The sequence below is a fragment of the Pantherophis guttatus genome, chromosome 4 (genome assembly GCF_059756535.1).
Source record: "Pantherophis guttatus breed Tessera chromosome 4, ASM5975653v1, whole genome shotgun sequence".
NCBI classification, from domain to species: Eukaryota; Metazoa; Chordata; class Lepidosauria; order Squamata; family Colubridae; genus Pantherophis; species Pantherophis guttatus.
In genome coordinates, this window is record NC_142066.1 from 142,091,837 (window position 1) to 142,118,985 (window position 27,149).

The 27,149-nt window shown below is 41.6% G+C and overlaps 2 protein-coding genes across 19 annotated transcripts in view; both read right to left on the reverse strand.

The window, feature by feature from the left end:
* The window catches only part of PARD3 (par-3 family cell polarity regulator), a 650,052-nt gene that overhangs the window by 281,471 nt on the left and 341,432 nt on the right, over positions 1 to 27,149 (reverse strand). The gene's annotated exons all lie outside the window — the stretch shown is intronic.
* LOC148114377 (uncharacterized) lies at positions 15,226 to 18,460 on the reverse strand. Its single transcript, XM_087893021.1, has 2 exons — positions 16,475 to 18,460; positions 15,226 to 15,387 (listed from the first exon to the last, which is right to left on the reverse strand). The coding sequence occupies exons 1-2, from the start codon at positions 18,458 to 18,460 to the stop codon at positions 15,376 to 15,378; spliced, it is 1,998 nt and encodes a 665-aa protein (XP_087749147.1). The 3' UTR covers positions 15,226 to 15,375.

The window sequence follows — 27,149 nt, forward strand, 5'->3', positions numbered from 1 at the left end:
CTTGTAATAAATTCCAAGATCAGCTGTTCAGAAATTGAAAAGCAAATTTAATTTCAAGTCATCCAGAATCAATAATAATTCCATCTACCAAAAGAAAAAAAAAATCTAAATAAAATGTATTTTTTCTGCTCAAAAAGAGCTATGCCCAAAGTCACAGAGGTAAGTGGGACTATGCTACCTGATCTTTGGCACCTGTAAAAGGGGCTGGTATATTCTCAGTTTCAGAATAAAAAGTAGCACAAAAATGAACCAGTATTAGCTCTAAAGTTTAGTGGATAACTGAGACATCCAATTTCTTATCCATCTGCAGCATAGAAGCTAACTTGGTGATTTTCACCAAGCTATTTCAACCTACACCATAGGGTTATTGTGAGGAAATTTAGAAAGATGGAGTACTATGTATATGCTCCGAGTTCCTGAATAAAAATGGAGGCCAGGCATGGGCCCAAAAAAACAATAAAAATATTCAGGCTTTTCTTCATACATCTTAAAGGCTTTGCTTCTTTAAAAGCCATATGATGAGTTGGTTACTTGCTCCTTGATGGCTCAGTCTACGAGTACAATGGTGTCTCTAAATTTGATATATAAATAAACATAAATACAAAATAGGACAGGACAGGACAAGACAAGAATAAGGGATTGTTGAGACTGGCTGGGAAACTCTCAGAGAAAGTTGAAAACAAAGTTCATATAGCTCCATGATGGCAAACCTATGGCACACGTGCCAGAGGTGGCACGCAGTGCCCTCTCTATGGGCACGTGAGCCATTGCCCCAGCTCAGCTCTACTGCGCATGCGCCTCCCACTGGCCAACTGGTCTTTGGGCTTCTACCGCAAATGTGCAGGGGCACATATGGAAGGGTGCACACATGTGTGGGAGCACATGTGGGGATGGGAGGATGCAGGGGCTTGTGCATGTGTGCGGGGGCAGGGCACATGCAGGGGACAATACATGGAATACATACTTGGGGGCACATGCATTGCATTTTGGGCACTCGGTCTGGAAAAGGTTAACCATCACTGATATACAGTAGCTGTAGCAGTAGCCCAGCAGCAGCTAGAAGCACTGAAGCAGCCACAACCTCCCTAAATTTTATTCCCTCAGGAGTTGGAGCCCAGTACTTTGGAAACATGCTATAGGTTAGCCCATTTGTAGTAACTTGATTCAAAAATGGCTGCCCTGTGAGGCACCATTTCAAATGGGTAAAGATCATGATGACAGTTTTAGTAGTATATAGGAGTGTGTGAGTGTGTGTGTGTGTGTGTGTGTGTGTGTGTGTGTGTGTGTGTCTGTCTGTCTGTCTGTCTGTCTGTCTGTCTGTGAAAGAGAGTTGGGTAGAGAGGGAGTTAAAACTGTGATCTAAGTAAATATTTGAAAAAAAAAGTGCATTGCTTCTCTTGATATAATTAAAAGCCATAAATAATGTTACATACCATCATTTATTTTGATAGCTTTCTTTCAAACAAAATCATTTTAACCATTACATAAGCATAACCATTCTAAAAAAGATGGAGACTTTCAACACTGACCTCAGGTTATATTCAAGCAATTGATAATTAGTTACATTAGAACATGAAAAATAATTACTGGGGATTCAATAAATTATGTTTTGTTATTATTATGGAGGAAAAGGCCAATTATGTCTTAGCAATCTTGGTGTGGGAAATCTACTTGCAGGCCAATTTATCATTTATTAACTATCAACTGGATTGAGCGTGGTATTAAAGGCTCCCAAAGTGTCTTTCCTAAGTAGAAAAGAAAAAAAGGGTTTTCTTCTAGTGGAAACTATATGTAAGATCATGATTAAGTTGTTAAAATCTTGGTGCTCTCTAAGCTTCCTTTTTTTTTTTCTTTCAGATATTTCACTTCCAGACTAGGGAGAATTTGAGGTTCAAGTGGGAGTGAAGTTTGTTAGCTGTAGTGGTACCTTTGTATTTGATTGCTTTGAAATTCATTAAATTTAATACCCAATGTATTTTGACATGAAAATTTTATCGGGTAATCTTCAGAATAATTTATTAATTTACTTCAAATAGTTATTGTTTGTTTGATACTCAATGCATAAGCTAGAACTTCTTGGTGTCAGCTGCCTTGTGACTCATTACATTATTCCTTATGGGAAAAAATGGTTTGATACCCATCCTTTTTGGTACTCATTTCACTTTCAAAACCAATTAACAATGAGTACAGAAGTACCACTGTATTTATGTATGATAGCTTGTCCCACCAGCCATGATTGTGTGTTATTTCTTTGTTTCTTTATTTTATTATTTTATATAGCTGTTCATCTAGCAAGGATGTGTCAGGATGAGTAACAAAAAGCTTAAAAAAAAACTATAGTAGCAAAAAAAAAACAAAACCTATAGTAGCAAACAATAACCAAAGACAGGAACAAGCATATTATGGCAACCAAGGAAACCAGGAAACCACGTGGGTTTAACTAACCTCTCAATGAAAAAATAGCAAGACATTATTGCTTCTTTGATTGCTTCTAGAGATGGGTTTCAGCAGGTTCTGACCAGTTCAGGAGAACTGGTAGTGGAAATTTTGAGTAGTTTGGAGAACTGGTAATAAAAATTCTGACTGAACCCACCCCCATCTATTCTCTGCCTCCTGAGTCCCAGCTGATCGGCAGGAAATGGGGATTTTACAGTATCCTTCTCCTGGATTGGGGAGGGAATGGAGATTTTACAGTATCCTTCCCCTGCCACGTCCATCAAGCCACACCCACCAAGCTGTGCCACACCCACAGAACCAGAAGTAAAAATTTTTGAAACCCACCACTGATTGCTTCTGTTCATTTGGTGTTGGTTCCTGCTTACCTAGGTGTCAGTTTTCATCATTTACCTATTAACCAACACCCAAAGAGGAGGGAGGAACCAGTACTAGGTAAACAAAAACAACTAAGGAAGAAATAATGTTCCATTCAAAGAGTATCAAGGAAAAAACAACGCCTCAATCAAGGTTTCTAGAACAAGCAACGATATAGAAATAGTTAGAAAATTTCCTTCTCCACTCATAATTATTGATGATGTTATCCAGCCTGGTAATGTAACAACTGCAAGGAACAAAATAACCTTAGATAATACCAAGATTTCTTCCACCTTAAAGTGTTTCATATTATATGCTCCATTCATCTTATAATATGTAAATGAAATGATTAAAATGCTTTTTCATTCATTAAAGGGAGAATAGATTCTTCCAGAATATTTGAATGGATGAATATTTGGATGGAATATTTGAATATTTCAAATATTTATACAGAGTATATAATACTTATATATTATAATGAAAATAATAGTATGAGAGATAAATATTAATAAAATGTTATGAATATTTGAATGGAAGCTACTTAAGGAGAGAACCAACCTAGAACTAAACAGAAATTTCCTGACAGATAGAACAATTAATCTATTGAACAACTTGCCTCCAGAAGTTGTGGGTGCTTTACTATTGGAGGTTTGTAAGAAGACATTGAATAACCATTCAATGTTTGAGCAGGGGGTTCGATTCGAAGACCTCCAAGGTCTCTTCAAACTCTGTTATTCTGTTATTTCTTTTATAGAAATAAATTCCAATGAATAACACTCTGCTTTTATTTCAAACTTCTTAATGCCTTTAATTTTCTAATGGAAAGTGGTCAACAGCTAAAATGAGATTATTTGTGAAAATAAAGACATTTTTTCTCTACTTGCCTTCTTTACAACCCAGAACAAGTGGAATGGGGGGTTGGAATCCTGCTCCTATAACTGCAGTCATTTCCACTACTTCCTGAGCAGCCTTAAAAATACTTAACTAGCCAAAGACATCTCAGGATCCAACCATCCCCACTCTTTGAGGTATTCTGAGATAATTCCCTGCCTGGGGATGAGCACTAACTGGAAAATTAGGATCCTTTGCTGCCAATCACCCTCGCCAACAAGTTCTTCTGCGTCCCTCTAAGAAGCTCAGAAAGGATGAAGAGGAAATCCTTGCCCCAAATTGGGCCAGGCTAACTATATAAAAAAGGAAGATAAGCAAGACTGAGGAGGTGTATTGCTCAGTTAAGTTGAGGCCAGGGCTAGAAACTGATGGTCAACTCTATAATTTAAACAAAATTCAGCTTCATGAAAGGTGATAAAAGAAGACAAGTTTCCAAAAGTCCCCTAATTAAACATATAGAAAAGGTAGTCTTCAACTTACTACCACAATTGAGCCCAAAATTTCTGTTAAGTGAGAAACGTGTTAAGTGAGTTTTGCCCCATTTTACGACTTTTCCTAAGTGAATTTCTGCTGTTGTTAAATGAATGGTTTCCCCTTTGACTTTGCTTGTCAGAATGTTACAAAAAGTAATCCATATGACCCAGGACACTGCAACCGTCATAAATATCAGTCAGTTGTCAAGCATCCAAATTTAAATCATGTGACCATGGGGATGCTTCAGTGGTCGTAAGTGAGAAAAATGGTCATAAGTCTCTTTTTTCACTGCCGTTGTAACTTCAAACAGTCACTAAATGAACTGTTTTAAGATGAGGACTACCTGTACAAGAATAGCCAGATTAAGAGAGGAAAACATATGAAAAAAGTTTTTGTGTGTGTATGTGTATCATCTATCATCCATCTATCTATCCATCTATCCATATCTATATCATCTATATCTATATATCTATATCTATACGTATCTATATTATATTTATATCTATAACTATATCTATATATCTATCTATACACATACTCACATACACCCCTGTACCATTAAAACAGATACATAATTCTATGGGAAAGAAAGAAAACTGATCATAAACTAATGCACATTAAAATTATTATTAAAAGGTAATACTGTCTTCCTTGACTTTCCTTCTCTCTTTTCCACAATTTATCAATGATTGTCCACACAAACAACATTTAGAAATTGGGATGCAACCTTAAGTTACTTTCAAGTTTGTCTCATATTGTTTTAGCTCATGTCTGCATGTGTCTATCTCTAGGCATGTGTTTTAAAAATACAATATTTACTAGTTGCTCAACCCATTAGTGCCAGAAAAAAGTGCTTCAAGGCAAATTGAAACCTTCTACTTTATTTGAGTAAACCAAAAGTAAACCAGAAATGCTTGTGGTTTGTTTTGCGCTAGTTTAAAAATGACCTTACAAGAGATGGATGAAAGAAAATGTGTATTAAGTACACAAGTGTAACAACATGTGGTCCCAGAGTATTCATGCCAATGTACATGCTAATTATATTATGACGTATTACATTACACTGCATACATAACCTTGCCATCTCTAGGTCAGATCTGCATAACACTTAGGGCTGAAGTTTGAAGTCTTTCAGCAAAATCCAGCATTGATTTACTGGCTATGGATTTACTTATCAACCATGGTGGTTTGCTTAATGACAGAGAAAAAAGGTCATAAAATTGGGTCAGTGACATCACCATTACGAATGTGTACATTGAACAAATAAGAATTCTACTAAGTATCAGATTGGTAAATATTGCTGCAACAAATTTAAAAAATGAAAATGCTTTGCAGATTCATATTCTCTTAATTTCTGTTCTGCTTCACCTAAATGTTATTTGTCTGGATTCATATTGTTTATATATGAAATTTAACATTAACATTGTCTAAAGGTGCATCAAGTCAATACAAGACAGACTGCATAGAATGCTTTGCAGTGATCAGCATTCTATTTTATATATTGGAATCCTATTTTATATATTTTATAAATATAGATTCTCCTCCCCATGGAGACAGAATATACTATGGCTCAGAGAAAAGGATGTTTGTATAATAGTCAACCATGTACAAAAGCAGTTCAGAACACAACTATAATGGATGCCCTAGAACAGGGGTGTCAAATTGGATTTCATTGAGGGTCGCATCAGGGTTGTGTTTGACCTCGAGGGGGCAGAGTAAGTATGGCCAGATTGGGTGTGACCACTCATGTCAGGCGTGCCTGTGGCAGCCTGAGCACTCTGTCAGTAAAAACGGGCTCCCAAGCTTCATTTTTGGTTGTAATGGCCTCCTGCAACCCTCTGCCAGTGAAAATAGACCTTGGGAGGACTAGCGTGCAGCCCTCACAAGCTCCATTTTCACTGGCAGAGGCACTGCAAGCCAATCCTTCACTATTGCCAGGGTGGGCACAACGGGCCATATCTAAGCACACCATGGGCCAGATCCAGGCCTCCAGACCTTGAGTTTCACATCCCTGCCCTAGAAGTTCAACTCAGATGCTGAGGAAAAGCCAGCTTTGGGGGGGGCAGATGTGGAAGACACAGGGGACTCTGAACCAGGCATGGTTGGGTAAGAGGAGGAGGAGTGACGAGGTAAGCATCTGGCTGATAAAGAGAGGATAGAAACACAAGACCATCCAGAAGCAGAGGGTGGAGAAGGAATTACCTCCCCCACCAAATCCCAAAGCACACAGGGCTGAGAGGAGGGAGGCACAATGGAGGTCGGTGAGACTACTCAAAGAAGCAACCTGCCTCTCCTAATGAGTGCACCGACTGACAGCTACTTAGTCTGGTGCATGGAGCAAGCAATGCTGGAAAAAAACTCATCTGTTTCTTGATGTGTGTTTGAGAGCCATTGTGACTCTCACCTTTGAACTTACTTAAGCCCTGACCCTGCAACTCAACTTTGGACTTGGAGTTTGGTTTTGTGATATGTGCTGAGACCATAGACTTGTCTTAGGACCCCGAACCTGGTGAGTGACTTTACACACTTGCTCTGTGTTCTCAGACTTGAGAATTGGACTCATTGGATTTTGCATTGATTGCTGCATGAGGTGAATACTGGGGAATATTATTTGGGAATGGTGAAACATCAAAAAGACTTAAAACTCCATAAGCAGGACAGGACAATAATTGACATTGTTAGTGAAGTTCAAATTGTTATGTTAAAAATACAGTATCACATTAAAAGAACAGATTGATAAAATTAATGCTATTTTTTTATAGTCAGATATATTTTAATCTGGATTCTTGGAAAACCCCTACTCTGCTCTCTGCTTGATTGCTTAAATGTAGACAGCTGTGAGAAATATAAGTACATGTTTTAAAAACTGGAAGAATGCTAAAAGGAAACTTTATAAAAAGATTATTGTTGATCTTATTCCATAATTTTGCAAATTAAGTCAATGAGGGGAAGTCAATGTGCACAGTTCTAATGGTAGCTTTGTACCAATATCACCAAAGGCATATTTTCTCTTACTAAAGACTAATAAAATGAAAATAATGAATAAATGAATAAAATCAAACAGTTTTCCTGTCCAAGTTTAATTTCAAACAGCATTCAATTAATTCTTATTTGGGGGAGTGAGAGAATGTAGCAGCACACATTTTATCAAGTAGACCAAGATGTAAGAAGTAACAATATTAAGATTTAGCTCTAGCTCCAGCTACCAAACAACATTGACCAATTCTTGCCAATATTAAAAAACATAAAATTGTATTACCACTAGTATGGTAAACTTACTAATAAAGCTCAACTAACATAAACATAAATATATTAAGTTTAATAGATATTTAGCAGAAAACTTTTTGCCTCAGGCAATTATTATCCTGAGATCAGAAGTAGATAAGGTAGTAGCATTTAATTTGGGGGAGGGGCGGAGGGGAATGAGGGTTTTAGAGAAATTTAAAAAAATAAGGCACTCACAACTGCTTAATCCTGATTACCTGTTTGTGGCAATTTTTGCAAAATAGAAGTAGAGCAAATGTAAATTTGTTCTTATTGTTTTGCATTATTTGCACAAGAGACAGACTCAATTAAAGGCAACATGTCCTTTAAGTGTGAAGCTAAATTCTTAAATAGAGAAAGAGAGCTACCAAAGAAAGGCGAAGTAAATATCAGAAGGTCTCTAGAGTAGGGGTGTCAAACTCAATTTCATTAAGGGCCACATCAGGGTTGTGTTTGACCTTGGGAGCCCAGGGTGGGTGTGGCCAGGGTGGGCGTGGCCAGGGTGGGTGTGGCCAACTCGACATTACTCATGTCCGGGGTGCCTGTGGAGGCCCAAGCGCTCTGCTAGTAAAATCAGGCTCCCGAGCTCCATTTTCGCTGGCAGAGGGACCGCGGGCCAGTCCTTCGCTGTTTCCAGGGCGGACCCGCGGGCCAGATCTAAGCACTCTGTGGGCCAGATCCAGCCCCCGGGCCTTGAATTTGACACCCCTGCTCTAGAGGATGGTAAAGAAGTTCTAACAATCAAAATGGCTATATTTGTGCATTTACTGACATATGATAGATGCTGTGAAGAGGTTTCACAATATTGCTTGACATCAAACAATGTCCTTCACCCGTAATTCAAGCATCCAAGTTCTTTCAAGAAGACAACATGTGTGGTGTTTTAACATTCAAAAATAATATCTGAAAGAGAAATAACAACTTCCAGCATTTATTCTCAGCATTATTTTTTTCAAAGAAAATACCATGTCCTTAGAATAGCAATCGCAATAACACTTAGACTTATATACCGCTTTACAGTGCTTTACAGCCCTCTCTAAGCGGTTTACAGAGTCAATAACAATTTGGGTCCTTATTTTACATACCTCGGAAGGATGGAATGCTGAGTCAACCTTGAGCCTGGTGGGATTTGAATTGCCAAATAGTTCAAATGTTATTAAAAACTACAAGCACATCCAAAATATTACAAGGAACAACTTTCCAATCATATTTCACATACATATCATTCTTCACAAACCCCCCCCTCTCTCCCTCCCTCCCCCTCCAGTCTTTCATCTCTGCTGCATATAAGGTTACAAAATGAAACACAGAAAACTTGCAACTGATCACTTTTCTAGCCTTTACTGTTCTATAAAAGTGGCAGAAAAAACAATTGAAAGACAGATGACAAATTAATAAAGCCATTAGAAAATAGGTAACTGCATAATGTTCAAAATCTGCAACTCCATGAATTCCCAACCAGTGTGATTGTTCTCCAGGTATCTTCTAGCCCTACTAGAAAAGGAAAGGATTCAATACAGCATCATCTACATGAAAGTTTATATTATGATGCTCTTACTCCATCCTGATGAATGTCACTAATCATTGTACAAAATCTATATGCCTAAAAAAAAGTGCCATTATATAAACAATGTTAAAAATGAAGGCAAATGCAGGTATAGAAGCAATTGGAGAAAGACTTTAAAGGCATTGGCAAAAAGAGGCTATATATAATTCTGACCAAATGAAACATTTAAAGTTATGACTATCATGAAAGAGTCATACCTGAAGTTGGGAATGGAAGAAAGATTACTGGAATAATATTAGAATTCATGCTCAGGCATGCAAAAGACTCAATGAAACTTGCATCACATTTCATATTTTTATATGAAACCCCACTATTTTCATAATGCAATCTTCTAGTAGAATATCACTAAAAAATAACTGATAAAAATAAGATAGCCTTCAAAAAATATTAATGAAATGTAAGAACAGACTCAAATTCTCATCACGTTTTTGCGAAGTGATACATATGAAAATAGCTTTAAAACACTAACAATAACTTTTCTCTCTTTTCTCCTCCTAACTCCAACATTATTTTTTTTGGACTTTGAACAAAAATGTATCCCACTTTGGGAAAGTTTCAGGTCATTAATGCAAAACTTTAGCCCATGCTTCATGAGAAAATTACCGCATTAAGTCTGTTTGTGATTATCAAAACAAATTTCTCATGAAAATTGGTCCCTCTGGAGCATTAAATATTAAATAAGTTAGAAAAGCCAAAATGCCTTTCATGCGATCAGAACAGTATTTACTGCTAAATTTTTTCATCATGATTCCTCTTTAAGCTTCTATATTAAGATAGGTATTTCTTTTTAATGTAATATATAACTTAAAACGGATCCTACAAAAATATTAATACTAATTAATTAAAAATTAAAAATTAATTCTAATTTTTCAAGTAGGAAACAGACTGTTTCAATCATTTTATGGAGCTTCCTTCAAAATGGCTGAAAAATGTTCACGGGAGCTGTTTTTTTAATTATTTCATATTTAAAATAGGCTGTTTCAAATTCAAGATGTTTCAAACTCAAATGTTTCAAATTCAAAATGATTTGCAGAGTTCCAGATTAAATCCATGTACTGTTATGTAATTTAAAGATACAGAATAGAACAAGATGACAATATTAAAAAAATATTCCAAATGTGTTCCAATACATCAAGAGGTTACTATACCTCAATTTATGGTCACAAAGGGAGACCAGAAATTCTAATGCTAAAACAAGGCAGTTTTTTTTTTTTTTTTAATTTGATTTATATGCCGCCCTTCTCCGAAGACTCAGGGCGGCTTACAATGCGTTAAGCAATGCGTTAAGTTTTGAAGTAAGCCAATATTATTATTTTTGCCACAGTTATTAAATGCATCACTGTAATTGTTATGTGAATCAGTTGATCATTAAGCCAATTAAGCTTCCTCCACTGACTTTGCTTGCTGGCTGGGAAGATCACAAATAATGATCACATGATATTTGCAGCCATCATAAATACATGCCAATTCCCAAGCTCCCAAATTTTGATCATGCAACTGGTAGATGCTGTTACAGTTCTAAATGCAAGGATCAGTTATAAGTCACATTTTTTCAGTGCCATCAAACAATTGCTAAATGAAATGTCTCTAAGCCAGGGATAACTTGTATACTGGAAGCAACAGCCAAAAGACTTATCAAATATGAAGAAACTTATGAGATATGCTTAGTTTGATGTTTATTTCATATAAAATAAAAACTGTATATCTTATTCTCAGGGAGATCTTTGACTGCAGAAAAAGCTTGAAACATACATTTATTTATTTATTTGTTTGTTTGTTTGTTTGTTTGTTTGTTTGTTTGTTTGTTTGTTTGTTTGTTTGTTTATTTATTATTATATTTCTATACCGCCTTTCTCCCGTAGGACTCAAGGCGGTGTACAGTCAAGAAAAATATAGATACACAAACATCATAAAATTGCTAATTAAAATTATTATTATAACATAGTTTGGTCCAATTAAATAGAACCTAAAATTAGATAATATTTTAAAAACATTTACATGTTCATATGTTTAGCCCCGCTTGTTGGAACATCAGGGTTTTGAGGGCACAGCGGAAAGCACAGAGATCAGGGATATTTCGTATCTCAGGGGGCAGTTCATTCCAAAGGGTTGGAGTCCTCACAGAGAAGGCCCTCCCCCTGGGAGTCACCAGTCGGCATAATTTGACTGATGGTACCCTGAGTAGTCCCTCCCTGTGAGAACGAACTGGTTGGTGGGAGGCTATTGGTGGCAAAAGACGGTCTCGTAGGTACCCAGGTCCTAAGCCATGGAGCGCTTTAAAGGTGATAACTAACACCTTGAATCGCACCCAAAAGACCACCGGGAGCCAGTGCAGCTCATGTAGGAGAGGTGTTACATAGGTGTAACGAGCTGCGCCCATATCACCCATGCGGCTACGTTCTGGACCAGTTGGAGCCTCCGGGTGCTTTTCAAGGGGTGCCCCATGTAGAGAGCATTACAGTAGTCCATACGGGAGTTAACTAGGGCATGAGTGACCGTGCGCAAAGCGTCCTGATCCAGAAAGGGACGCAACTGGCGGATCAGGCGAACCTGATAAAAGGCACCCCTGGCCACGGCCATCAAATGATCTTCTAAAGATAGCCGTGAATCCAGGAGGACACCCAAGTTGCGGGCCCTCTCTATGGGGAGCAAGATCTCATCCCCAATTGTCAGTGATGGTACCAGCTGACTATACCAGGATGCCGGAAGCCACAGCTACTCGGTCTTGGAGGGGTTCAGTCTGAGCTTGTTTCTCCCCATCCAGATCCGCACGGCCTCCAGGTTTATAAAGGTTTATATTCTGAAGGTTACAAATTATTTACCCATTAACATTCATGGGTTTTATATTTAGCCAGGAAATATTTATGACATTTAGGAGCATTTGTTATTGTTGTTAAATTTGTATCCTGCTTTCCCACAAAAAACAGCATATAAAGTATCTTAGAAAACATTATCCAACTAAAAATACATACAGGTAATTGTCGACTCACAACCACAATAAACCCAAAATTTCTATTGCTAAGCAAGGCAGTTGATAAGTAAGTTTTGCCCCATTTTATGACTTTTTTTTTTTTGCCACAGTTGCTAAGCTAATCTCTGTTTAGTTAAACTAATCCTGCTGTTGTTAAGCAAATTTGGCTTTGCTTGTCGAAAGCCGGCTGGGAAGGTTACAAAATGATGATCACATCAACCTGGGACAGTACAATTGTCATTAATACATGACAGTTGCCAAGCGCTTGACTTTTGATCATGTGGCTAAGGAGATGCTGCAATATTGCGTGAAAACTGGTCTTAAATAACTTTTTTTAGTCCTGTTGTAACTTAGAACAGCCACTAATCAAATGGTTGTAAATCAAGGACTACCTATACGTGAAAAAGAATTGGAGAGTTTCTAATTAGTTAAAAACAATCTCTAACTGCTAGTTTCTGAATAAAAATCTGTGGTACTGAGGAAGTTTTCTTTCTTTTTTCCATCAAAACATATCCTAACAATGCTGATACTGAAAGGAAAACCTTTCCTACAATCTTAAAAGCAAGAGGACTGTATATCCTTTTCCAAATAATGTTATTAGAGACAAGAATCCTGAAGTTTCCATCTTTCACAATCCACTGCTAAAATAGAAATATCTAATTTCCAGATTGTGGAAGAGCTCCAATTTTCTTCTTGCAGAAAGAATAGCTTAAAATGTGTTTTATAATACTAATACTGCCACTGACAATCATTCCAAACTGAAAGAAAATTAAACCACTCTACACTGTGAAATTTAATATCTGCGATCAAAGAAACTATTCGTGCTTTTTTTTTTTTAAAGTGAAATAAAAGGTGACACATAAAATCCATTTGCAGGTTTTAATATGACAGGCCTGATAGAGATTTGGCTATTTATGAGCATTTTCACTTATTTTCTCTTGGATACATTACCAAGCTTTACGTATCAGATGAAAGCAGAGAGAGCTTTCCAAGCTTTTTATTTTATGGGATTCCATACCCACCTTCTTTAATAACTCTGTTGGTCCTTTAATCTCTTTGGAACTTCGTGATTTCAATCACTACTTTAGAATGAATTCTAGTGTTGTTGCCGAAAATGGAAATATACCGCCAACGAGTGCTTTCACAATTAAGAAAGGAAAAATGTTTATCAGCAGGCTTAGTGCTGATGATCACAAGCTGCTTCAGATAGCTGCCTACAAATCTCCAGCATCTTTTAAAAGAACATTCTTAATCAGGCACCCTCCTGATGACTTTCAAGTTCCAGAATTCGTAGTAGGTTTTTCTAGAGACTGGCTCATAATGTTGAGAGCTCCACTATATCTACAGGTTATCCAGTTAGAGCAAGAAATCTAAGTTTTCTCTGTTTATTTGCATCCCCTGCCTCCAAAATCAGCATTTTCAGTTCCTGTATTTCAGATATGGGGTCCTACTTCAGATATGAGTGCTCTCTGAGCTTATTGCTTTCTTGCAGACATTTTATTACCCAACTAGATATCATTATCAATGCTAGTAAGGAGTAGGGTTGCCTTTCCGTTTATATTCTAATGGTTGGCCCTGTCAGTGTTGGAGGTTCTTTGGTTGGACTGTTTATTGTTAGTTTGTTTGACATCTCCTTGGTGTATTGCTGACTTCTTGATTGTTGATCTGATGTTAATTTTGGATTAATTCACATCTGGATGTTGATTGCTGATGAGGAGAACTTTTGGTCATTCATTCCCTTTTTGGCTTCTTTATTGTCTCTTTTGCACAATATGTAGATATTGTTTTTGACTATGTGTCTCTTGGTGGATAATTTGTGAGAGTCCAGCAGCCAAATCAGAGGAGGAGAAGGGGTGGGAGTCAAGGTCAGCATCAGGGCAACCTGAGAGCTCCGAGGGGGAAGCTGTAGACCGATCCTGGGGAAGGAAGAGCCACTGCTGCTAGCGAAGCCCCATCTTAGCTCTGGGGATAAAAGGCAGGGGGTGGAAATGAATAGATGTGGCAGACAACTATTCATCTTCCGGATGGACGGACTTATTAGCCTGCGAGAGAATTTTTTTGCTGACATTTCTAATAAAAAGGAAACTTTTGAGTTCACATCAGGGGATTTGTCATGTTTAGGGAGCTGGGTCAGAAGAGCATGATTACATTTTTTCACTATTGTCATGGTTTACATGCAAGTGTGCTATTGTGATATTTCCATGACATGACCTGTTCATTATTACTGCAGCTGCTTCTGTTTATTTTAGCATGATTTATCTAAAATTTCTAAATTTTATTCCTGCCCACAGATAGTCTTACCAGATTGATCCTCATATGCTATTAATAAGGGTTCGGGTTGTGGGACTCACCATCATTCTGCAGTTATTAATAAGATAAAAATGAGCTCTCCCATATAGCTTATGCCCATATAATCTACATAGCTATTCAAGATAAGACCTTAAATTCTCATCTGGATAACATTTTTTGTGTGTGGCATTATCATTATCATTTTCTATTGTAGTGGAAGCCATGGGTTGCTAACCACTAAGACATTCCACAGAAAATTCTGGATGTTTGTGATGATGTCAAAGATTCCCAATGATTTTTGCCAATGATCCTCTACTGCTTAATCTATTTATTCTAAGCTTCTCAAAAAGTCAAGGAACCTGTATGGTTCTATAAAGACGAAAAGGGTGCTCAGTAATTGTCCTTAAGATTTATGATAGAATACTAATGAAACTCTGTATTTTTGCCCTGTGTCGATTGAGATTTTTCTTTTTTACCCAGCATCTTTTTTTAATCTGTTTTGTTTGTATATAGTTGTCCGTTTTATTAAGATGGGTAGCTACATACATTTGAATTATAAATAAGTAACAATATGCTATAACATATCTCCTGTTAGAAGTACATTTATCATATTTATAAATTGCACATTTCCAATATAGCCAGATTTTAATGATATATAATGGAAATCATGAAACATCAACAAGTAACAAGCATTCAGGAGAAAATATTAAAAATTCATAAGGAAATCAACTGAATCTATCATTTTCCTGATATGGGCCAATCTAAACATTCTCAAATTTCAGTAAGCCATGACAGAACTATAGCTACATGCAAATAAACCAAAAATCACTAGTATGCCTCATTGAATGGGTAGGATCAGAAACCATCTGAAATAGAGTTATGGAGTTAATTATACATTTTAATGTATTACACCTACATTTTTTGATGATCCAGAAGGATGAGAATGGGCTTTGCCTTACCTGAAAGCCCTTTCTGATTGCGGTGGGTCCGGTGGTCCTCTTCCATGGGGAGTGCTCTTCCGATGACGTCGGATCGGGTCTGCTAGCTGAGAAGCTCCTCCCTTCCTGTAGCCTCCCAGCTTTCTGATGAGATTCGATTTGTAGCAGACCTACACGGTGAGCTGCAAGAAAGGAAACAGGACACCAGAACCCCGCCGAATCGGCCCTGGGCATAACAGGGCGGGGCGGACCACCGGACCCACCGCAATCAGAAAGGGCTTTCAGGTAAGGCAAAGCCCATTCTCATTGAACGTGGGTCCGGTGGTCCTCTTCCATGGGACATACCAAAGCGTGAAACTATAGGGAGGGAGTTGCCCTGGCCGATGAGGAGGTCCGCTGGAGGACCTGTTGGAGTACCCTACGCCCAAATGCTGCATCCGCAGATGCAAACTGGTCTAGTCGATAATGCCTAATGAACGGGGTAGGGGACGACCAGGCCGCAGCCCGGCAGATTTCCTCCAAGGAGGCTTGGGTGGCCCAGGCGGCCGAAGTGGCCGCACTGCGGGTGGAATGGGCCGTGATCCTGGGTGGAACTGGCAAGGCCTGGGACCCGTAAGCCGTGGCTATGGTGGCCCTAATCCAACGCCCCACTGTAATGGATGAGACTTTTTGGCCCATACTAGATGGCTGGAAGGAGACTAGAAGGGATTCTGATCTCCGAAAGTCAGATGTCCGATGGATGTAGATCCGAAGGGCTCTCCTCACGTCCAGGGAGTGCCAGGCTCGTTCTAAGGGCAGGCTAGGACGTGGACAAAAATTTGGAAGGACTAGTTCCTGTGCCCTGTGGTAAGGGGAATTCACCTTAGGGAGGAACGTGGGGTCCAACCTAAGTACCACCCGGTCAGGATGAAAAACGCAGAGATCAGCCCTGATGGAGAGGGCTGCCAACTCTGAAATCCGCCTGGCCGAGGTTATGGCCAGTAGGAAGGCGACCTTATAAGACAGGAAACGTAGGCCCACTGACCTTAGGGGCTCGAAGGGAGCCTTCGTGAGGGCGTCTAGCACTAAGGGCAAATCCCAGGAGGGATATCTGTGGATAGACCCCGGGCGAAGGTTGGAAGCCCCCCTGAGGAAGAGGCGGATGAGGGAACGACTCGAGAGGGAATGTCTAGAACCGCAACACAAAATGGTGGATAGGGCGGAGACCTGCCGACGGAGCGTGTTAGGGGCCAGGCCTGCCTCAAAGCCGTCCTGCAAAAACACCAGTACCTGTACCGTGGAGGCCGACGTAGGGACGATGGAGCGACGGTTGCACCATGACACAAAGGAGCGCCAGGTGGAGTCGTAAATCCGTGTTGTTGACGAGCGTCGAGCCGCTTGGATAGTGTTGGCGACCCGAGAAGGAATCTTGGACTTCTTCAGCAAGCTCCGCTCAACCGCCAGGCGGTTAGCTGAAGCCACGCCGGATCCGGGTGCAGTAACGGCCCTTGACGAAGAGTCACTTTGTCTCGAGGAAGATGCCAGGGATGACGGACGGACAGGGCTTGGAGGTCCGCGAACCATGGCCGACGGGGCCAGAACGGGGCAATCAACAGGAGCTCCGCCCGGAGGAACAGCATCTTTCTGATGACTTTGGGAATGAGAGGCAGAGGCGGAAAGGCATAGAGGAGGCCGGCCGGCCAGCTGCTGTGTATTGCGTCCACTGCCTCCGCCCCCGGCTCCGGGTAGCGAGAGAAGAATCTCTCTGTCTGGCGATTGGCCCGAGTAGCGAACAGATCCACCACCGGGAGGCCCAGGCGGTCGGTGATCATCCGAAACAGGCCCGGGTCGAGGGCCCACTCCCCTTGGTCCACTGACTCCCGACTGAGCCAGTCCGCCTGGGTGTTCGTCACGCCCGATATGTGAGATGCCCGGAGGGACCTCAGGTGAGACTCCGCCCAGGCTCCCAGACTCTCGGCCTCCTGCATGAGGTGGCGAGACCGGGTCCCCCCCAGGCGGTTTACATGAGCCTTGGCGGCTACGTTGTCCGTCCGTACCAATACGTGTTTGTCTGACACCTGATCCTGGAAGATCCGAAGGGCCAGGTGGATGGCCCGAAGTTCCAACCAGTTTATATTGTGTGTCAGATCTGACTGGGACCAGCGCCCCTGGGCCATGGACGAGGACAGGTGGGCCCCCCAGCCCAGGAGACTGGCATCTGTAGTCAGAATAAGGAATTGGGACACCCTGAACTCCCTCCCCTTGAGGACTGCTGCTGAAGACCACCACTGGAGGGAGAGGAGAACTTTGTGGGGAAGGAGGACCTTGCGGTCGGAAGTCCCTAGATGACGTTTTTGGAACGGGATCAGAAACCACTGCAGATCCCTGCAGTGGAGATGCGCCCAAGGGATGATCCCAATGCAGGAGACCATCTTTCCCAGGAGCTTGGACAGGGCTGCCAGGGAGACTGGTCTCCCTGACGACACTGACCTGACCAGTGACCGCAGGCTGGACAGGCGGTCCTGGGAAAGATAAACCTTGCCTTCCACCGAATCTATGATGGCTCCCAGGTGCTGTATGCGAGTCGTGGGTATCAAATGGCTCTTGGCCATGTTGACGGAAAACCCGTGGCTCTCCAGGACCTGGAGGATGGTGTCCAAGTCCTGGCGCGCTAGATCCTCCGAAGTCGACTGGATGAGGAGATCGTCCAGATAGGCCTGGATCCTTACTGGAAGAGTCCGGAGGTAGCCCACTAGCGCGGCCATGATTTTTGTAAAAACTCGGGGAGCCGAGGATAGGCCGAATGGGAGGGCTCGATATTGATAATGACGACCCGCATAACAGAAGCGGAGGAACTGCCTGAAGGCCGTGTGGACTGGAACGTGGAGGTAAGCCTCCATCAGATCTATTGAGGACAGATGGTCCCCGGGCCTGATACCCTCCAAGATGGAGCTGAGGGACTGCATTTTGAACCGACGGTATCGGATCCGTCGGTTCAGGGATTTGAGGTCTAGAATTGCCCTCCAACCCCCCGACGACTTCTGGATGACGAACAGGCGGGAGTAAAAGCCTTGTCCGCGCAGCTCCTGAGGTACCGGTTCGATGGCCTGAATCTCGAGAAGATGTTGAATGGCCGATACCATCAGGAGCCGACGAGCCCGATCCCGAGAGAAAGGGCATTTGAGAAATCGGGTCGGGGGTGTGGAGAGAAATTTGAGGGAGAGGCCCACCCTGACAGTCTCCCTGACCCAGGCGTCCGAGGATGTGGCCTCCCATTGGCTGGCAAACAGGGCCAGGCGGCCTCCGATGGGAAGGCTGGACGAACCGTCAGCGGGATCTGCGGGCGGAGCGCCCACGATCCCCACGGAAGGGGCGCCTAGATTGGCCCTGCTGAGATTGGAACCCCTGACGCTCGGAGGGGCGGAATTGTCTGGATGGAAAGGACCTCTGACCTTGTCGAGGAAAGGAGAATCCTTCTGGCCCTCGAAAGGGACGAAAGGAGGAGGAGGAGGAAGAGGGGAGGAATCTTTGTCCCGACCTACGAGACATGGAAGGTAAGTATTTACGCTTGTCCCTAGATTCTGCTAGGAGAGGTTCCAATGGAGCCCCGAATAGGAAGGGGCCTTCAAACGGGGATGTCGCCAGACGCCATTTAGATTTGGCGTCTGCCTGCCATTGTCTGAGCCAGGAAAGTCTACGGGCCGTGATAGTTGCCCCAATGGCCTTGGCCGTGAACCTGGATGAATTCAAGGTGGCGTCGGCCGAAAACTCTAAAGCTGCCAGTACCTTAGTAATGTCCTGCTGAGAGCGTAAGTCAGACACTGGAAGACGTTCCTGCAGTTGCTTGAGCCAAAGAATGGACGCTCGGTTAAAGAAGGAAGCAGCCATTGAGGATCTGACGGCCCATGCAGAAGCCTGGTGAGACTTGACCAACACGTGCTCCAGACGGCGTTCCTCCGGCCGGAGGTTCTCCTCTGGAGGGCCCGCAGTATACGAAGAGGTCGAAAGGGCGGCAACCGGAGCATCCACCGAGGGCACCTGCAGAAGGGAGGAAAACTCCGGGGCCATATTATAAATGCGCTTGTCCAACGCATTGGGTCTAGGCCCCGAAGCAGGGGCAAGCCATTGCTTAGTGAGGACATCCCGGAACAATTTGGGGCCTGGGATCTCTTCGGTTTCAATGAGAGGTTCCTCAAACAGAGGCACTGAAGAAGTTCCCTCCCCAGCCGGATTAGGGCGGGGTGTTCCTAAACCAGTCGTTAACTTAGCTTTGTGCAATAAGGACCTGAACAATTGAGGTTTGAATAGGCCTATGAAAGAAGGTTGGTCTGGGGTTAAGTCTTCATCATCAGACAACTCAGTGTCCTTAACCTCCTCACCGGTGAGAGAACCTTGGACAGAAGAAGCTGATGAATGAGCTCTGGCAGGGGGTTGAACCCTATCTGACATAAGACCTGAACCTTCCACATCTATGTGAGAGGGTGAATCAGAAACCCATGAGGCTGTTCTGCGCTGTCTGTCGGCCTGAATGCCTTGCTGAATGGCCTGATGGATATAAGCCACCAAATCTGGGGAAATTACAGGCCCCTGCCCTTGGTTATCAGAACTCTGCAGGACTGGGGAAGGAGAAACCCTGCCCCCCCCCCGGGGATTGAGCCCTAGAGGGCTCCTCTTCTTGATTCCCAAAGAGAGATTCATTAACTTGTTGCTGTGGCTGAACAGAAGCCCCATCCCCATCCGGGGATAAGGCTGGAGGCAAGGCCTGGGCAATGGGTTCAGGTCTCACAGGAGAGGAGGCCCAAGCAGGGATAGAGGCTGAGGCCTCAGCTTCCTTAATAGAGGCCTCCTTGAGGGCCTTTTGTATTGAACGTTCAATTGCCTGGTGCAGCCTCATCTCCTCCCTTGATCTAGATTCAGAAGATTTGGAGGAGGATTTTTTAGTCTTTTTTGTAGGAACCTCAGCTGAAGTTCCAGGTTGGTCCAAAGAAGGGCCCTGTCTCTTAGTCTTAGACTGTCTGGTGGGAGCCATTGTAGAAAGAGGCCCAGACCTCGCAGAAATGCAAAATGGCGGAGGGAGCAGAAAGGCCAAAATGGCGGCTGCCACGAGGTGAGCAGGGATCCCTGGAGAGGCCTAGGAAGGCTGCAAGCCGTCTGCCGAAGAAAGGGCAAATAGAACAATTAATCCAGGAGGGGAGGATGATCCTTAGTTAATCCCCCCCCCGCAGGGAGAAACTTACTTTGGCAGCAATGAGTTCCAATTAGACTGTGCTGTCTCCTTTGCAATTCCCTCCAGGCGCGTGGGCGAAAGCCCAGGGGGCGCCAAATCGCTGCTGAACAGGCAGGAAAAATCGCCCTGCCTGCGGTCCTGCCGGAGCTGAAAGGAGAGCCGGAGGAGAATGGGGCGATTAGGCCCGAGGGAAAGGCTCCCAGCTCCTGCGCCTTCCGGCGCGATGCAGCCCAACGGAGCAGTGGAGGCTCCGCCTTCCCCGCCCCTTCTGAAGCCGGTGCGGCGGCGGGGAAGCAACCACCTAATCCCTGCCTGAGGGCTGCTGCAGCGGCATAGGGAGTTTAACCCCTCTCGCTGCCAGAGAAATCTCCACCTCGAGGGAGCTTAACTCACCTCGATCAGTCCTCAGCGGCCTCGGGATGAAACCTTGCTCGCTGGGAAATATCCCCCCCCCCCCCCCGGGGGAATCAGGCAGGCAACAATTTAAAAGTCCAATTAGCTGGAAGGCAGGGATCAATTTAGAATATCCAATTAGAGTTATAATACTTCCAAAGTTATGGAGCAGCTCAAACCGTGACTTGATCCAAATCGGATCGAGTCTGAAAGCTGGGAGGCTACAGGAAGGGAGGAGCTTCTCAGCTAGCAGACCCGATCCGACGTCATCGGAAGAGCACTCCCCATGGAAGAGGACCACCGGACCCACGTTCAATGAGAATAGCTAAACAAAGTCATAAAGGCCTTGGGAATGATATTAAAATACTATGATGTTTCTATACCTACAGCAATGAGAATTGTGCAAGAATGATATTCTCTGTGACACTCTGTGAAACCAAAAATTGATCTTTGAAAAAAAAAAAAAAGGATTGGAAGTATATTGATGCTTTTGAACTTTGGTGTTCAAGAAGACTTCTGAGACTATCATGAACAGACATGAAAAATATTATTGAACACATTAACCCAAAGTAGTAACTCGAAGTACAAATGACCAGATTCAAATTATCTTGCTCTGGACACATTATGCAAAGACCTAGCTCTCAGAGAAGTCTCTAATTTTGGGAAAGATGAAAGAAGCAGACAGGATTATGAATGCACCATTAGAAGAACTTTAAAAAAAAAAAAAGATTAGGGACAGGTCATCATGAAGAAACTCTATTCATGTGGTTGCTAAGAACTGACAACAAGCTGATGGCACAAAATCAATCAAAAGTAAAAGCATTCAAAAAACTCATCTAAATAACCTACTTAAGAATTTTGTTAATAGTGCACTTATTGAATATCAATCTGTAAGTGTATTGTTGAAAATCAATGAGCACATGACTAACAACTCAACCACAACCACCACAACAAAAAAATCCACATCTCTACAAAACCTGAAAAACAATGTTATAATTCTTAATTTGATAGCCTTCCTCAATCCAAATATGAGCCAAATAGTTCAGACTATAAAAACCTGGATATTCCTATTCATTGTTCCGGAAAAAATAGCACGATGAACAGCAGTCCTAACTTCAAGAGTTATTAGACAATCAACTGGTACTAGCAAATTTATCTTCGGGATTTGTGCATGCATATAGAAACAAAATCACAATGTAATGTTAGAGCTATATACAGAAGCCAAAAACAACTCAATCTTTCCAAGCAGGAATCATAATGGATAAGGATAAAACATATGTATAGAATGAGATCATTTAAATTCATTAGGTGTAATTTTGTCACAGATTCTTGAACACAATGTATTTTACCTTCTATTCTGGTCAAAATAAGGTTAAACCTGGATCATTCAAAGTTTTATGTAGACAAATTAATCAGTTTCTGACTATAGTCAATCAGTATATCTTCCTCCAACTTCATATCAAGACTGTGTGACTCTTAAAAACAATAGCCAGAATCCAAGAAACAATGTTTGTAGTTCAGTTCATCCAAAAGAGTTTTGAACTTGTTCCATTATTACATTAGCCTTTGTTGCCATATGGCAAAAGCATTCTTGAAATAAATTTTTTTCTGAAAGACTTTTCGATAAGGCATCTGGCTCTCTTGTAGTCCATTAAAAAAAAATTACACATAGCAATGGCTCTATTTAAGCCTTTTACTGAACATAAAACAGATCCTTGTAATTCTGGCCACAATCACTAAGTACAGATAAAACAACAGTTAAAACACATAGTTATGGAATGATATTCAGAGTTTCCAAAATATAGTGTATTCTTGACAACCTCCAGTTTAACATTATCAAATAGCAACATTACCATTATTTTCACTTTCTGTAGGTAGAAATAAGAAACAATTGGAGCAAAGGGTAGGAAACCCACTATATGGGTCTTATTTTTTTTTGGTTGTATCTCTATATCTATGTACAATACTTGTCTCACTCCAAGAATTTACCCTTTATGACACTTATTTTCTTTCTTTATTTTTTGAAAAGTTTTTTAAAGTAGGCATATTGAATTAAAGATAGAAAATCAGCATTTTCCTTTTATTCTTTAAAGTTACTTTCAACTAATGCAGTTGTAAAAACTGATTATTTCAAACACTGCATTTACTCTGGCTTGGAACAAAATTGTTATTTAAAACTTCAAAGCATTACAAAAGTCTTATTTCAAAATAGGAAAAACATGTAGGCTAAAGTGAAATTCCCGTGTAGGAGAACAGACTTGCTGTGGGCCCGGTTACCCAGAAAGACATATTCTTAAAAGGGTACATGAACCTTTTGGATGAGTTGACTGTATAATTTCACAGCTTTACTTGTTTATTTGGCCAGATGTAAATATCTCTAAAAAAAAATGCAATGAAGTGCAAATTAGTCTCTTTCCTCACTGCTCTTTCAATTTTCAGTGATGAAGTATTATTGATCTTTAAACTTTAAATTAATTCCAAGGAGGATCTAGACTAGAAAATTATTATAGTTTGTAGAGAACCACAGATTGTTAAAAGCAAGATGCTCTCAGTGATTCCAGTCTTTACCAAGAAAATGTAAGGGGCAAAACAGATCATTCTACTTATTCTGTCTGAAGTGTCACACTCAAAAAATAAAGGCAAGAATAACAGTAAAGAAACTGGTCAAAGAGGAGGCATTTTTTAAAATGCAGACATTCTTAGAAGCCTATCAACTTGCACTTCTACAGCCATTACAGCAGCTGTACTGCAACAGAAAACAAAATGGTTCCTGAAAAGAGATTGGTTTGGCATGGCCTATGAGAGAAAGAAGACATGGTAGGTATTTCTACAATGCTGCCTCAATATTCTGCCATGAGGCAGAATATTTTCTGCTCGATATTCAGATTTGTTGAATAACAGTCTGTCCATTCATCCATCTATCCATCCACCCATCCAGCTATGCAAATCATTCAAAATCAAAGCATATTACTATCAATTAATCAGTCCTCCTCAGAAAATTAAAGCAAATACAAACTGTAGATGCCTCAAAGCAGTCCCTTCAAAGCAGGGGTGAAATCCAGCAGGTTCTGACAGATTCTGGAGAACCGGTAGCGGAAATTTTGAGTAGTTCAGAGAATTGGCAAATACCACCTCTGGCTGGGCCCAGAGTGGGGAGGGAATCGAGATTTTGCAATATTCTTCCCCTGCTATGCCCACCAAGCCACACCACGCCCGCCAAGCCACCAGTGGTTCTATAGAACCAGTAGTAAAACTGGTGGGAGGCTCCGCCCACTTGAAACAACATGATCATTGGTGATCTGTGCATGCGCAGAAGAACACATGTGAGTGCGAGGAAAGGGATCGTGCTTGTGCAATCCTGCTGAGAACTGGTAGTAAAGGTAAGTGGAACCCATCCCTGCAAGCCATGCCCACAGAACCGGTAGTAAAAAAATTGGATTTCACCACTGCTTCAAAGGTTTCTCCAAACTGTGTTTGGCTCATTTTCGGTGGTGGTGCCGGTGAAAACGAACAACCACAAGAAAAGCAGAAGCAGCAGCCTGCCCCTTGTTTGTCAATACACGTGCCTGTTTTAATACTCAAAAGGAATGCAGTTCTAATGTGAATATAGATGGATGTGATTCTGGAAGAGGATAATGAGAATAACATTTTTAACCATGTTGAATAAAGTGATAGAAGGGGTGTTGGTCCTACCTGATACGCTCCTTCTCGTTGGGTGGAGACAGCAGCCAGTGTGGGTTTCTTTTACCTTTTCAGAAGGCGGGCAGAGGCCACCATCGAAGGGATCTGCAAACTGCCGGAGGGAGCAGGATCTGACTGGAAGAAGTGCCTCTGCCCACCTTCTGAAAAGGTAAAAGAAACCCACACTGGCTGCTGTCTCCACCCACAATGGAGAAATGGCTAGGCCTTTCTTTCTTCCTTCCTTCCTTCCTTCCTTCCTTCCTTCCTTCATTTATTTATTGGTTCGATTTATATGCTGCCCTTCTCCGGAGACTCAGGGCGGCTTACAATGCGTTAAGCAATAGCCTTCATACTTTTGTATATACCTGCTTAGTAGGGCTTTCGGCCACACCTAAGCGGTGTTCTTTTTTTTATATATACAAAGTCAGCTTATTGCCTCCACAATCCGGGTCCTCATTTTACCTACCTCGAAAGGATGGAAGGCTGAGTCAACCTTGAGCCTGGTGAGATTTGAACTTGCAGTAATTGCAGGCAGCTGGTGGTACTTAACAGCACTTTAGTCTGCTGCGCCACCAAGGTTCTTTCATTGAGGGCAAATGACTAGGAAGGAAGTAATAAGAAATAACAGCCACCTTAATTCATTGCTCCTTTTAACCACTGCCCTGTAAGAATGAGCAAAGGGACAATGTTGAAAGAGATGATCAGTGACAACCCCAAACATTATCTATTATAGCAGAAGTGACAAGAAGCCATCAGATTTCAGCTGAAGTCATTCTGAAAATGATTTCAGCCTTACTCAGCAGCCGCTTTTAAGAATTGTTTATTTCAACATACAAGTGAAGTTCAGGCTACATCAAATACAAGTGATCACTGACATCATTATGTGGTACCCTCTCTCTTTGCCATTTTCTATACAGTTCAACTGCTCCACAGTGCACCTTTTTAAGAATATGGTTTTTTTAAAAAAAATCATTCCAATTTTCATCCTTTCAACTTTTGCCTTTATAGATGACAAGCTTGAAGTCAAGGATGATCGTCTTTCATAGATCTGATAAGTGCTCTGACTTTCTGATGAATTATGGGGTATAAAGACTTGATACAAATACAACAAACAGGATTCCAGAATTTATTTATTTATTTAAAAAAAGACTGACTGCTTCATTAAATGTGGAAGCTACAATGTTGTGTAATGGTTAAGGTGTTGGCTGACATTGCCAGTTGAACTTAGACCATTTGATCATTATGGGTACATACCAGTGGTGAAATCCAAATTTTTTTACTACCGGTTCTTGAGCGTGGCTTGGTGGACGTGGTGTGGCTTGGTGGGCAAGGCTTGGTGGACATAACAAGGGAAGTACTGCAAAATCTCCATTCCCTCCCCACTCCAGGGGAAGGATACTGCAAAATCCCCATTCCCTCCCCACTCCTGGGGGAAGGATATTGCAAAATCTCCATTCCCACCCTACTCTGGGGCCAGCAAGAGGTGGTATTTGCCAGTTCTCCAAACTACTCAAAATTTCCGCTACCGATTCTCCAGAACCTGTCAGAACCTGCTGGATTTCACCCCGGTACATACATACATTGTCTTGAATTTCTGCTGAAAAGGGGAAGATATATCTGAACATCAATCCTGGCAAAGTTAGAAGCAAGCAGTCTAACTTATTATCATAGTAACAACTGCCCAAAAGTGAGATATTTTAAGCCCTTTGCACCATATGGTCAGCAAAAGAGGGAACATCACTTTGAACATTGAATTCACTATAAATAGGGCTTGAATTTGATACATAGCAATCATTGGGATTTTTTCATAACAGCTTGCAGGGTGTATGTGCAATAAGCATGCTTATCAGAGGTCTGCAGCCTTGAATGCCTCTTGGCATTGCTTCTAGTTCTAATGTTTGACAAGAGGAGCCTGACATTGTACATCTAACAGCTAAATTCAATGAAATGAGCAGAATGTTCCACCAGCAGATTATTGTTCCTTTATATGTACTGACTTTCAAACTTTCTACACTCCAAATAGCTGCCACGCTGCTGTGCTGTGCATGCTACAATTTGTTCCAATGTCATTTTGCTCCAAAAAAAGAGATGTAATTCTTTATTCACCCCTCCTTCTGGAAGAAAGATTCCAGATGAACAGTTGCATGCTAATATGATTGCCAACACAATGTGAAGGCTTGCAGCCCTTTTAACATGAACAAATGTCAGATGTAAAAAGGGTTCATGGATGAAAGCCCACTTTGTCATTTTGGAAAACAAACATACTCTGTGTTTATATCATTATAGTGCTTTATATGTGAATACTATAAAAAATCTGCAAAGAAAGTTTGTCAAGCCTGTTCAATCTAGTGGTTAAAGGTGCTAGCCTAGAAATCTGGGACTGGGAATTCTAGTTCCACCTTAGGTATGAGATGGGGCCAGTCGCTCTTCCTCTCAGCTCAAACACCTAACAGGACTGTTGATACGGGGAAAATAGGAGAAGGAAGGAATATTATGTATATTTGCCATCTTGAGCCATTTATAAAGATAATAAAGGCAGGATGTAAATGAATAAACATTAGGAAAAGAATTTACAACCTTTAGGGCAGGGGTGAAATCCAGCAGGTTCTGACAGGTTATGGAGAACTGGTAGCAGAAATTTTGAGCAGTTCAGAGAACTGGTAG